At 40.8% G+C, this 15343-nt stretch overlaps 1 protein-coding gene across 1 annotated transcript in view; it reads right to left on the bottom strand.

Annotated features, from left to right (window-relative positions):
• The window catches only part of cdkal1 (CDK5 regulatory subunit associated protein 1-like 1), a 259787-nt gene that overhangs the window by 72625 nt on the left and 171819 nt on the right, over positions 1-15343 (bottom strand). Inside the window, exon 11 of the mRNA XM_080470764.1 lies at positions 1515-1695. Within this exon, the coding sequence (XP_080326890.1) occupies positions 1515-1695 (181 nt within the window). The remainder of the gene's footprint in view (positions 1-1514; positions 1696-15343) is intronic.

Here is a 15343-nt window from a genome sequence, read left to right as displayed (position 1 = left end):
ATTGATCCCTCCAAGACACGCTCGGCTTCTCCTCGGAGAACCGAGGGGAAGGGAAAAGAGAATGACTTATGAAGATGCTCCACTTGAAAGAGATGTGTCAACACTTTGATGGTAAAGAGGGAGCGAGCACAAATGCACAAAGAGATGTAACATACAGAGCAGAGCTGAGCATATGTAGGTGGTGAAACTACTGAGGAAAAAAGGTCAAAGAAAACATTTAAGCCACAATGACAAACAAATGCATGGTAATGCTTTAATAATAACAGAACTCGAGCGTTCAGTTGCATGTAATATTAAACGTATTGAAGAAAAGGATATTCAAAAAAAATGTTATTAAATAACAGGATTAAATAGAAATTGCATTAAGATGTGAAAAAAAAGAAAAAAATCCAATAAGCAAGCCAAGCTAATGCTGAAAAGAAGTGATTGAAAAAGCGAAGTATAATCTTCCATTGCAATGTGACAAACCTTGCTTATGATGAGGATGGTAAAGCTATAAAGCAGAGGCTATAGATAGTCCCAATTATAACTCAGCACAGCTCTGCTAAATAATAATGTAGCTGTGAGGCAAAAAGGTCATGAAAACTCAGGTGCTGCTGGTGCTGATGTCTTCAGTCTGAGTTGCTTTTATTCCACTCAATCTTCCTCTGCTCACAATTATATCTTCATTAGCTCGTAATTGTTTCATTTGGCAGCACGCAGAAAGAGAGATGGAGCTTGAGAGGGTATTACTCACAAGCTGGGTAGTTACACATGAAACAATAAGAGGTTCAAATGAACCAGTAACCAACATCAAATAATGAGTCGGTGCTTCAAAATGCGGTTTCTTTACTCCAATAAAGGCGTTGAGAAAATGAAGAGGAAAATGCTTCATACCATAATTGGTCATTCAGGAACTTTAAGGCGAAGTCGCTCTGCACGTGTGAAAAATTGCTTGATAGTCACTCTGGTGTCTGTTCAGGTCTTTTCCCAATTGCAAAAAAAAAAAAAAGAAAAGAAATCCCAAGCAGGCTTTGAGCATTTAGACATTGAACCTTTAACGCGATGCGCTTGAATATGTGTACGCATGAGTCTGCCTGTCGGGACGGGACAGAAAAGCTCTGTCACTCACTCAGACACACATACGTTTGATGATTCTCAGGATTAGGGATCTCATCATACACACGTTATGACAGAACTGGAACAGGATTTTACATTTTAGGATGACAGAGGGACAGACCGGTGTTTCCTCCATTGAAACACGCGAAAGAAAAAATGTACAGCCTCCGCACATGCATGCGCTTTACTACAATCATCACACATAAGCACATATTGATTAAAGCGCACTGTAAAATGTTATTTATTTGACTGTAAAATCATTTTATCAATTTCAGAGCCAATAGATTTGACTTATCAGTGTTGTTAAATATTTCATCATGTTATTGTATACTGTGTGTGTGTGTGTGTGTGTGTGTGTGTGTGTGTGTGTGTGTGTGTGTGCATGAGATCTGCAGTGACTTTATGTCCACACTCACCACATGTGCTGGAACTTGCTCCATCTTGGCAGCAGGTGTACCGGGTCTTGGGTAGAACTGGTTGATGAAGAGACTGGGGAATCGATAGTATTTTACCAGCTCCATGGTCTCTTGGAAATCCGTGTCAGTCTCACCAGGAAAACCACAGATGATGTCTGTGGCTATGGTTATACCAGGAACCCTAAAAGAGAAGGAAAGGCACAGTTAGCTGTAAGACAAGATCTTTGACGTTCACTGGTTAAAATTTTAGCCATGCGGGGATGTAATGGTTTTGAGAGAAGGTCACCAGTTCAGGGTAAGAATGAGCTTAGGGCCCTTCCTGTGTGGAGTTTGCATGAGATTCCATCCTACTGTCTGAAAACATGTAATTGAGGCTAATTTGAAGACTCTAAATTGCCTGTTTGACTATCTCTCGCTTTGTGCTTTGAACTGGTGAGGGTATAAATACAGAAAACACTTCTAAAAACAATGTTTGGTGTGTTTGATAAAGAATGGAATGATGAAACCACTTCTTCCATTTATGACTCCTAATTCGTCTTCGGATTTTGCGGCATAAAAAAAATTCTCTTTATGCTACATTCGGCCAATCCCATGGAAGATGTGATCTTTGATCATAACGCCAATCATTTTACAGTTGCATCACAGATGTCTTGGTTTGACTCTTTGCGTGGGGTTATGTCTACTACTGTTCAGAAAACATTGTGATCCTCAGTGAATGCATCAGAAGCAACAGTTGAAAAAATAAAGTTCATGCTGTCTTTATGATTATATTCTTTGTAAGGTCATCCCGCGGGCCAGACGAGACTGTCTAGATTTTCTGGTTTTGACCAGATTGACTCCTCTGCTCAAGACTGGACAATTTTTTGGCATTACCAAAAAACAAACAAAAACAAAAAAAAAACGTAAAGAAAAACAACACATTCATAGTGCAACATTCATGACCTATTAACTGAAACGGATGATTCATACAAGTGCTGATATACACCTTCCTAAATGTTTGGAGGAAGTGGGCACTAGGGGAGGTTTGCACCTTTCCCCATGGACTCATTCAGCCAATCAAAACTTAATTAGCAACTGCAAATCGTTAGTTATTGATTATTGACCGCCTGGCTCATTGGATTAATGGTGGCCAATAGAACAGTATGGGAATGAATGCATTGATTTGCTTCATGAATTTTGTTTGTATTGGCAGCCGTTAGATGACAAATGAAGGAACTCTAAGGGTGAATCACGTTTGTCAGAAAACATTGTCTCGCTGAAGGACATATTTGACATTCTCATTGAAATAAACACTATTTTGACATGTTGCTGTTGAATTTCAATGATTGCGCTTCACCCTGGAGGCATTTATCATCATCTCTGGCAGTTGAAGCTACTGTCAATTACCATGAAGGGCTCCGTTACCAATGCCAGAGTTCTGCACGAAGCGGCATTACTCTGAGCAATGGAGTCCAGATTATTTTTGACAAGCTCGCTCTGAAACAGAACATTTTTGAAGATGCAGGTATTTGCTGTAGTGGCTTTTTTTTATTTTTTTTTACTATTCACAATTTTAAAAAGCCAAGATATTGACGATAAGCCTTCTATCAAAGCTCTTTATACAGTGGAATGGCAGAAGCACCGGGGCCTCTTAATGTATAGGCTTGAACAACAACAAGCCGAGACGTTATCAATAATAAACAACACACTATTAGTTTTGGCTCTTTTCTATTCTCTATTATCTCAGCTTTATTCCTTTTCTCCCACATTCTCTGCGGTTCGTATCGATAAGAAGCTTGAAAGCGTGAATATCACCAACATTTTATCTCCTGTTTGGAATCCATGAGAAGCTCCAGAAATAAAGACACTAACAAACACACACACACGGGCATGCCGTCGAAGAGAGAGACAGCTCAACAAAGATATTCGGAAAAGAGTGGGGAAGACATTTTCTCTGCTATCGACAACATGATGCATCTCTAATTACATTAACTTCCTGCATCTGCAACCCAGCGATAACCTCTGACCTATTGACGGCTTCCAATTGGCCGATGGTCATTAATATTAACCAATAGCCTGCGGGCAAAGGCATCCTTGACCTCTCAGATCTTCCTGACAACTACCCTATGGAAAAGTAAAAGTACATAAATTAAAGAATAAAACAAAATAAACTACGTGCACAGAATGGTCAAATGGGCTGAATAAATGAATAATTCTCCATTTGTCATTAAAATTAACTTCCTGGATCCCCTCAAGCAGCAGCTCCAATCCCCCCCTGAGTGCTCAACACAAAATTCAAGGTTTAATCCTTTATCTTATTAGGTAAACAAAGAAGTACGTGCAGCCTGTAGGCACCTATAATAATTAATCCAGTAAAGTCTCCAGAAAGCGGTAAGATATGGTACATTATTTTTTTTTTTTTTGCAATCAGAGTTTCTCCACAGTGTCAGTTTGCGCCCACATGAGGGTCAACTGTGTGAAACTTGTAGGCATGCAGGTGGAGTCCAGAATCTTGGCGCAGCATACGGGATCCTCTAGCGGGGATGAAACAAATCTGAATGAGCTCACAATTATTTATCACCATTTGAAGTTCCTGCCCGCAGTAAATCCCTCTGAGCTGTTTTATTAATGGCGGCAGGAGGGAAGGTAAATAAAATTAGCAATACGAACAAACAAGCCTTTCTTTGCCCCAGCCTCAATAGATAGTCGTCTCCTGCATCTCCACAGGGCTTGTACATCTAATTTGCTCCTGCCCCTGGGTGGTAGCGCTGATGGTGAGGAGGCATAGGCAGCTCACGTGTCCTTTTCATTCTGGTAGCGCTACTAAAAAATTGACACCATTGCTGGGAAAGAAATGTACAATTCAGGCCAAGGGTGCAAAATAACAAAAGGAGATAGAACAGTGGAGAAATGAGCAGGGGGAGAGGGAGACTAGTGTGAATTGGCTTTTGTAGATGCTCCTAAGGTGGAAGCAGAAAGGCGAAGGGAGAAAAAAACCCAGACACACATACTCGCACGCTCACATTTTGACACCTCTACCTCTCCCACATCTGAGGGTGATAGAGGTGTGATGTGTGATACTAATGAACAAGAACCACACTGATACTCTCCTTGTTAAAATGAGAGAGGAGAAGTGTATCTTGTTATTGTTCACCTTTCAAAAAAAAAAAAAAAACAGAATGTGAGAGAAACGGAGAGAATCCAGGAAAGAGGAATAGAAAGAGGAGAAGAAAAAACAGGAACAAGAAAGGATGAATAGATTACATTTAGGCTCGACTCGCTTTCAATTAAAATGACGCAGGCGAGGAACAGTTTCACGAATTTACAAACTGAAAACCGGTCTGTTTAAACTGGAATGAACTTTTGTTACGAAGCACAAGTCTTAATTCTGGCTTCCTTTCTTCTGCCAGCGAGCCCTACAGCTTTATGATTACACTCTCAACTTTGAATCACATTTCTATTTTATGTGACAAAACTCATAAAACATATCTATTATTTATATCTAATAAAGTAGCGGGCGAATGCGGCTCTGACGGCTCCTCTAAATTCCTGTTTACAGTAAACAGAGCAAGATATTGGTACGTGGGGCATTGTCATTTTAATAGGGGGCAGGTGTGGTAATGAAAGAGAGATGAGTTATGCAGCCAATGAATAGATCTGAATAGAGCCTTACCTAAAGAAAAACACTGACAGTGCAAGATGGGTGTCTTTGGTGTGTGGAAAAGAGATAAAACAGACAGTGGAGAGCAGGATCTATCAAATGAGACATTATCTGGCTCAGTCAGGCACCGCGAAGGAGTTAATGTCAAGTATTGATTCAGGACAGATATTCAAGAAAGTGTTCTTCACAATATATATATATAATATATTTACTCTGAAAACAGACAAAAAAGTTAAGTTGAAAGATTGCAAGTCGAATTGTACAAGTTTGGTGGCAATGGCGGGAGATCTGTCATTAAAAAAAGGAGATTACAGTTTATCAAAACAAGAATTGTGTGACAGTGTTGTGAACAACAAATTCTAAAGTGACGTGTCAATGTAACATTATAACTTTGGAATGAATGATTACAATTATAAAATGAGTAACGCTATGATAGTAACTTTGCTTTCACTACGCTTAAAGGTCTTTTTTTTTTTATCACACACAAAAATAGATGTATAGCTGCAGAATTGCCATCTGTCTTTGTCCTCCGCTCGGAACCAAGACAAACCCCTTGTCTAATCTGTCGCAATTTCACCAAACTACTGTCCACTGGAGGTGATGCACCTCAGTAATTCTGAACTAGCTCAGCCCTGCAATGAGATTAAATGTGTCCGAGCAGCACTAACATAAGCTTCTATCCATAGTGCTTGCAAGTAATTAACAACATGGACATTTGTTTATCTTTTTAAAACTGCGCGTTTGTAGTTTTTTTTTTATGTTTATGAATCAGCGTCTTTCAAAAAGGCTAACATTTAGATTATAGGTCATCCTTCTTTAAGAAACTTAAAAGTAACTGAAAAATCAAAACTTTAGCTCAACTTAATCAGATAATGAGGCTGTAGTACCTGTAAAATGACATATTTATATTGGTTTTAAAAAAGTAACTCATCCATAACTGGTTTTCAGTAACTTCCTCATTTGTGATAAATATTACAATAGAAGCATTTAAGAAAAGCGAGGCTTAACATTTTACACTACAATGTCCACTAATCATAATACCTCTTCAAATGTCATCTTTGAGTGCATCCTGATGGTGTTTTTATCGCAGCTCCATTAAATCAAGTTTTGAATGTCTGAGACTGTGAATTAACGGTTTCGAAGCAAGCCAGGACCCTTTGAAATCCTAGGACAGGAAGGAGAAGGGGGACTGAGAAGCTAAAGCTAGATTTGAAGTGCAGGAACTTTGGTAAACCATCACAGCTCCTTGTGGGTTTAGACAAGTGGAAACGGGTTAAATTTAGTGCTGGGGTTGATTATTTTTTAGAAAGGTTGGAAAGGTTTTGAAAGCTCTGCTCACGCTTTTCCCATGTCGTCAGTAGTAGACATGATACTTACTTTATTCTTTGAACAGGGCACCAGGGACAAAAGGATGTAGAGGTACTTTTAAGGCCGAGATTTCTCGACATGCTGCAGAATGACAGACAATAGCGAGCACTCGGGAAAAAAAAGACATGTACAAGATGAGGTTTGTGTGCATCCCGTCTCCGCCACTTCCCAGAAGACAGTAGACTCCATTAACCACAGTGGACTATCATCAGGCTTGTGTGTGAGAATTTGCACCGGGAGAAAGCGTTCAGAGAAGATTTAATACTTTTAATTAAAGCACCAGATAAGCGCTCAGTCAATCCCCAATCTGCCTCAATGAGTAGAATTAAGCTTCATAAAACACACTATTGTCCATGTTATTATTATTATCAACTCTTTGTTTGCAGAGGCCCTCACAGATTCCATACATGAGCACTTGCGTTTCCACACATGCGCAACCGCCATCCTTTTCATCATATATTCAAAATATGTGCGTGTGTACACAAGCGTGTTTGCACAACAGATGCCTGTGAGCGGCCTCGGTGATAAGATGAAGGCGAGACCACTGGGACAGAAGAACCCTGCAAAAATGACAACAAGAGGAAAAATGAGTGTGGCACGGAGGTGCAGAGAGGCGGGCGATGGGTGGAGGGATGGAAGGATGAGAGCAGGTAAAAAAAAAAAAAAAAAAGACAATATGGGAAGGTAAATATTTACCTATTCATGTGTCGGAAAGAGACCATGCTACCCATCTGTGCGGCAGCGTGTGTGGTGTATGTGTGTTCTCTGAAATGGTAATGTGTGGCACGCTGGGGCTGCTGCAGCGTAGGAGTCGGACGGTGCAGGGAAGAGAGAGAAAGAGACGGCAGCGAGGAGCGAGGGGGGGGGGAGGATGATGAAAATGCTAAAGAATTGTGCTTTGGGGAGAGTTTGTGTCAAACGTATAAAAAAAAGTTTGCAAAGCTGGTGTCTTGAGAATAAAGAAAAAAAAAATCTAAATAAAATCACATTAACGTGTAATCTGACAGCTTCGCTGTGATGTGTAATTGTGTGTGAGGGAAAGGAAGAGAGAGCAGCAGCTGGAGAGAGCGAGAGAGAGAGAGAGAGAGAGAGAGAGAGAGAGAGAGAGAGAGAGAAGGAAGTCTATGAGGAATGAAGTTTGAAGATTATGGAGCCATGACATATTGGGTGAAAATTAAGTTTGGGTCTGAGATAATCAATGCTCATGTGTGAGAACCAGAGCGAGCGGTGGGGTTTTCACTGTGGATTCAAAGTTCTCATAGCCGCCATCTGTCCGCTCCCGTACTCCTTAAAGTTCACAGCTGATGTGATTTTTCCAAACAGCAGCGAGATCTCTGGGTGTATCGCCAACAACAACACGGGTAATATGATTTACGGTTATTTTCCAAAAAGCAAAATACACTTTTGTGGAATGAAAGACTTGGTCGTGCTTGCTCTGGTTTGACATTATGTTGATATGATAACAAGCATGGCTCGACGTGAATTCCTGGGAATTTCATCAAACTCGCCACACGACTCGGCTCAACAGACTTTAACACTGCATGTGTCTTAATCTTTTTTATTGTTTCGGTTCTAAATAAACTGCTGCGTAGTGATGGAGTGAAGAATGCTTTGTCTAAACTGCCTCTAAAATGATTCCAGGGAGTTAAAGAGAACAGACTACATGTCTGCTTTGTCTTTCACCAAACTTGGATTTTCCACCAGTAAATGAATATAGAAATTCTCTGTGGAGCAGATTCAAGCATTGAAGATAAGAGCTTATCTTGTCTCAGGAAAACCTGTCTCCAACAGACAACGTATACATTATGTAACTTTAAAAGTCATGCAAATCTTCTTTTCCACTGACTTTCTGAAGTTAAACCTCTTTTCAACAAAATCTGGGCGACTCCGCATGTCAGATGCATTATTACAGTCCGTAAAACATTTCATAAAAAGGAGTCAAAGACGTTCAACAAACAGGAATTTACATTGTGCTCTCAAGGTTATTGATTGGAATGTTTCACTTATTTGTGTGGATTTTTGGTAAAAAAATAAAAAAATAAAAAAATAAATGTTTGAAAGTCTGTTTATTTGCCTTCTGAATTCTGCTACCTTTAGAAGAAACATACATTCATGTGATGAGGTGCAATGTTGAGTATGTTGATTATGCCATTCAAGATTTGACAACTCTGTCAGTGGAATTCATTGTGTCCCCAAAATGTGGGCGAGTGAAGACACACACACAGGTGTCCACACTCCACACGCGCACACTCTCCATCCAATCCATCCGTTCCATCCAATCTATCAGAAGAGACAGAAGGAATCAAAGAAAAAAGAGAAGAATAAGGACACTTGTGCCGAGTGTGAGTAATCACTCAGACACTTAAGTGTTTGATTTAGCTGTGGCAGCGAGAGGTAATGGCACTGTCATGTAGCAGCTCAATTTACAGAGAAAGGGAGAGGTCTCCTTGGTTATCACTCACTTTCCTCACCCACTGCCACCATCAAGGATGAAGGAGAGGACTGTCAGCGCGAGCTGAGGGGATGCCAGGTGACTGCCCAGATAACAGGGGAATTTCAGGCACATCAAAGCTGCACAAGCAAACAATGGATCTCACAGAGGCCCCGATGTGAACTATAATAACTGTAAAATGACTTCCCAGACCCAAGTGATGACGACCATGACCTGAAAACCTGATTATGTTGAAGCCGGGGTTTGTGTTCTTTCCACTAGAGTCAGGACAGACACGAACAATTAATCCATTTAAAGAGTCAAGCATCCAGCTACACTTACACAATCGGCTGTTAAGCGATGTTACGGATTCAGCAGAAGTTAAAGAAAACAGTGGAATGTGTGAGCAGAGAGCTGGCAGACAAATGATTGGTTTGGAGACGGAATGAGACAGGTGATGGCTTCAGTTGGCCTGAGAGGAGCTGTCAAACTGTCGGAAAGGCTTTCTCAACGTGGAGCTTCACCTTTTCACTTCCTGGCTTTCTCTCAGTCAAACTTCTGGGAATTAACGGTTAAATGTGGGAAATTGTTTTTTCTTTCACTTGTACTTACTCAAGTGGAAATCCTATATTAAGCATTCCATTTTGGGTTATCAACAGACTCCCACACTCGTCATTTGTCATCTTGCTCCTTTAATCTTTGCTTATGAGTGAGAGAAAGATAAAAAAATCAGTTTCAAATATTTGGAGAAAAAAAAGCCCCCCAGAAATATAGATTTTATTTGTTTATCAAACAAGTTTGTTAAGGAAAAGTCTTAGCATTAAGCGATCACCTGATATTGGCTATACCTACAAATGGCCTGTGTAAACACGGTGGATATGCCGGTGGTCTATTAAGAGAATACCATTCGTCTTTAAACCTACAGTGCAAAATAACCTCTGTCTCTCTGTGCAGCAGGTCATTTGTAAAGATCGAGGTGGCTGCAGCAGAATGAATGGAGAGCCAAGTAAATAATGATCCCGCTGGAGTCATCAGTAAACTTTATCATTTAATGAAACAGCCCGAACACAGCAGAGCAGAACTGCAGTTCAATTTAACACACACACTTACACATGCTGGCACACACATACTTCATTAGCCTTGGAGAAGGGTAATGAGAACACACACATACACATTCCATTAGTCTGAGGGTGGAGTAATAAGAGCGCACAGACACCACAAATCCATCCATTCACACGTGCGTGCACACAGATATTTTACACACACACACACACACACACACGTATAAAAGCTTAAGGAGCGCAGCGGTGCAAAGGCATGACACTCATGACTGGCTATTCAGGCGTTAAATGGACTGTCCCTTTGCACTTTATTTCAATTTAATCCAGCGTTCATTGGCATACCGGCAGTATGTGATTCATCATTCCATCCCGCTGTGCTGACCTGACCCGCTCAGACATGGATAACATCAAGGCACCGGATAAATGCAGGACATAAAAGCCTTATCTGAATGAAATGAATGGTGGACAGGCTTTCGTCCGTTCTTTATCGGGCAGCTCACCGCCAGAGTTAAAAAAATATTGTTAACGACATGAACTGCTAAAACAGGTAACGAGCCACGTCTGTACTCTCATAAAGAGATTATGAGTAGATATTCAAATACTACCATGAAAAACTGAACTAAAGGTTAAATCCAAAAAAGATTAACAATGATAATTGCTTCTTATTTAAAAGACTTTATAAGAGTTTGTTCAGATTATCTTACTCATAATAAAAGGTGAATTTGATGTTGAGGCAGGTCTGGCTGATCTTAGTTATGCACACACAGACTGTTTCAATGGGATAAACAAGACACGGGTGGGTGGGTGGTGGTGGGTGGGTGGTGGTGGTAAAGTATTCAAAGACATTGATTGACATCCGCTGCCACTGACAGGCAGCAAAGGGTGTGCTAAGCAAGACAGACCTTTGACTGACGCTGCAGTTGGTGGTAATCATTTTTAACTAACTGATCATTTTATGAGTCATTAGGCGGACAGATACTGGGGCTCGGGAACCACATCATGTGGGGGTTCTTTTGTTGGGGGGTTGAAGTAGAACCTGTCATGCCAAATCAATTAGTGTCACTTTCAACTTGTGACTTCTCCAGTAAAACAAGCCACAGTAGAAAGACATCCCAGACAATCAGGCTCCGACAACATAATATCAAAACAAACATTATATTTACTTTTCCCAAAAAACCTAATTGTAATATTTCACAAGGCTGCTTTTTTGGCTTCACTGAAACACTGATTATGTTTATTCCCTTGATTTTGGAAAGCAGACTCTTCCTCTCTGATTTGGCTATGTATTTACACACTGATGCATTTCTCCAATTATGTGCCAAGTACTGATTCACTTACGTAGTATCTTCATTTTGACTCATGGAGTGTAATGGTGCAGATATTTAATTGACTTTACAAGATAAACCCATTTTTTCTACTGTCCCATGCACTTTACATACTTGTTGTGCAATGCTTTACCATTAAGCTTTGTTGTGATTGACTGTGTACTTGTAGTCTACCCTGGGGGTGCAAGAGGTTAACTCTTGACCTCGATGGATGTGCTGAGTTCAAGTTTTCAAACCTTGTATTGCACTTACATTTTTAAGAGATATTAATATATTTTATGAGCTAAGCTAATAAAACATTCTCCATGGGAATAAATTAATATATAATTGCTGTGTATTTTATAAGTTGTGTTTAAGTGTGGCTAATACTAATAAGGCAAAGCTTGGCAAGGCAAATTTATTCATAGAGCACCAGTCAGACGCAGTGCTTTACAAAGATATAAAAGGAACACATTAAAACAATAATGAAGAAACGAGTCATTAAAACCTGACATCAAAAGTTTTAAGAGTGATTGGATTGTAATCATATTCACCTTTCCAGCTAATGACTCCCAAAAAAAACCACCAAAAAACAATAACGACCTGACATGAACTTAATGTGACAACGGAGACGCAGGTTTGTACCGCGTGTAAAAGAAATCAAGATTAAATCTGTGAAGACATTTTAAGCATGAGACACATTAACATTGAATGTAAGTGTGGTCAGTGTGATCAAGTATCAGATGATGCACATGGCACATATTCTCTGCTCTCAAAACACATAAAAATATTTACTTTGGAACACAAAATGCGTAAATAATAAGAAGTGTTTGTGTAGGAATCTGAGTTGGAAGTTAAACTGCCCTTTTAGGATGACATTAAAGTGAGAGTCCACTCGTTTTAGTTTAATAGCTTACCTTGGCTAAACATTACGTAACTCAGAAGTTTGGTGGCAGTTTTCCCGCCCTGTCTCTCTAACAGCGAATGTGAGTTTGGAAACACAAACAAACTCATCATTAGTTAAAAAAAAAAAGAAAGAAAGCTGAGCTCGCTGCTGGTGATAATCCACCTGAGGGTGGAAAAATATGTTGCACAATAATAAAGGTGAAAACAAAGTGACGCTGAAACACGCACGCACAGAGAAGAGTCCATCAGCAGTGGGTGAAACTGCGTGCTTGGAAATGATCTTACAAAGGCAGCGTGACTCAAACACCCGGCGAGAGAAACGTGAGACGAGAGACGGAGAGACTGAAAGGTGAGTCAGACACTGAAGGATGTGCTGAAGTAACAGCTGACCTTGTGTGAGTACACTGGGAGGGTGCAGACACATGGAAAGTTAACACTTCGCTGCCTCGTCCCTTGACATTCCTCTGTGTTTTTGTGAGACGGCTCTCAGGTTAACAGCGTGCCACGCTGCCTTGTTCCCAGTCATGGGTCCCCAATGTGGGTGTTTGCATACTTAAAGCTGGTTTTGCTCAGAAATCAAATATGCCGTTATCGAAAAAGTGAAAGCGTGATAGCGACTACTGGGGATGACCGTGCACATTTGAAAACATTCATAACAGTTGTTTACGAAAATAAACACTTAAAAAAACAAAAGAAAACAAAGTGAGAAGTGCAGTCCTTGGTTTATTTCTCACCCCCACATGGTTGTCCACTCCCAGTGTGTGAAGTGGGTGTGAAGACAAGATTGTCACTTTCATAAGGTTACAGAAATAGACACAGGCCCTCCCTATGCCGTTTGCAGAACGGTGTGGATGGAGGAAATTTCCAAAGTTATCCGATAAACACTTTACACGCTCCATAAAGTACACTTGAAGCGGTCCAAAACCTTGCATCTTTAACCTCACAGCGAGGTGCGTGTGGGTGTGTGCGTTACTTCACACAACGTCTGACTGGTTGTGTGGTGATAAGAGAGGAGGCAGGTTGTACTCTTCATTCCAGCTTGTTTTGATCATTTTACATGATATCTGTGTTTGCACACTTCTGTCCCGTCTCTCGTGGCGAGACTTTCACGTCATGTTTCACTCAGTCCATTTGGATCTGACGTAATGGGTGTTATTTTCAAGGTGGTCAGACCACATGTATTCCCACTACCTGTGGGATTCACATCGGTCTCAAAGAAAATCCCTCTTTTCAATGAACCTTTGGGTGAAGGTAAACACAAATTTCTTCTTTTCATTTGATAACTGATCAATCAACACTAATATACTTTTCATTCAGGTATAACAGTCATAGCAAACACAGCCATGTGTGTCATCAGGTGTCCGTTTGCTTTTGATTGGGTGGGAAATGAGCCGATGTGCTTTCCCATACCAGAGTACAAATACAACTTTGTTTGAGGGAAAACGAAACACCAATATCACTACATCTTTTGGGTAAATACAGAAAATGTGTAACAAGTGAGGAGGCTGCGGTAACCCAAACATAACCTCTGTCCTTCAGGGCCACAGATAACCTTGAGGCTCATGAGTTTAAACCCACATCAAAGCATTGCCTTGATAAAAAATGACACTCATAAATTACAGTGGCTTAGTTTGGGACAATACCCACTAACAGCTTATATGATATCTAACCAACATCAAATTAGTCATAGGGAAGGGAAGCTGACAATGAACAAAAAGTAAGAAGCGGGTAAATCAGTTTGAAGTGAGATTAAATGGGGGCAGAATACAATAGTGATGCAGGGGAAAGAACACCACGTTCTTCTTATATCATTCTGACATGCAGTGGGGATATGGTGGAGGGAGTGTTACCACCTGCTTTTTGTGACCACTGGGAAGCATAGAGTTTCACAGCTGCTCTGACATGCAGAAACATGCGCACACTTACATAAGTGCCGACATCCTGAGTTTCTTTCATGCTCTCTCACACACACACACACACACACACACACACACACACACACACACACACACACACACACACACACACACACACACACACACACACACACACACACACACACACACACACACACACACACACACACACACACACACACACACACACACACACACGCCATGCTTGAGTGCTCTATTGTCTCAGACAGCAATGATGGGTGATGTGGCCTGAGAGGCTTAATAATAAATGAAGACAACTTAATGAAGTAAAACTTAACTCCTGTAATTATGGTAAAGCTGTATGTATCTTAGGTGTGTGTGTGTGAGAGAGAGAGAGAGAGAGAGAGAGAGAGAGAGAGAGAGAGAGAGAGAGTGTGTGTGTGTTCGGGGGTGGGTGTGCACGTGTGTGGTTTGAGGAAAGGAAATAAGGTTTAATCCAGAGGAAGTGTCAATAAGACAACGATGTGTTAGGAATTGCCCGGAGTCATTACCCACAAGCTGGTTCTCACTTGAAAATCGCTCACAGACACACACGCGCACACGCGCACACACACACACACACACACACACACACACACACACACACACACACACACACACACACACACACACACACACACACACACACACACACACACACACACACACACACACACACACACACACACACACACACACACACACACACACACACACACACACACACACTTGAGTTTCGGCTTGTTGTGAAGTTAATGAGTCGTCTCTGCTTGTTTCCTGTTGTTTAAACTGAGCCAATTCTGCAGACTTATTGACACATGCAGCCAGGTATGTAGGCAGGAAGGCTCCCTCCCTCTCTCACTCCTTCCTGGATTAAGTGGCTTCTATACACAAACCAACAGGCAACATAAACAAACAGCATAAACAGATACAGTTGCAATCACCGGTATTCAGCCCTGCTGAGTATGTAAAGGTTCCCGTGTGTTTACCCAAACATTTTCCAATGATCTAAAGATATCATCATTTTCTTTGAGCCGAGTGACACGATCCAACCGATAATGAGAAAGTTTGAAAGTGAAAATGTGATCTTTTTGAGTCGCAGGATTTATTTGTACCACAGCCCTGTAATTATTACCAAATTACTATTATTTCAGTTTTTAATTAGTCATTTCTGCACGTCACTTTATGAGTCTGCCAAGCACT

The sequence above is a fragment of the Lipophrys pholis genome (assembly GCF_963383615.2).
Source record: "Lipophrys pholis genome assembly, chromosome: 9".
Lineage (NCBI taxonomy): Eukaryota > Metazoa > Chordata > Actinopteri > Blenniiformes > Blenniidae > Lipophrys > Lipophrys pholis.
The sequence above is the reverse complement of the archived record's forward strand: the minus strand, read 5'-3'. Positions and strand labels throughout refer to the sequence as shown.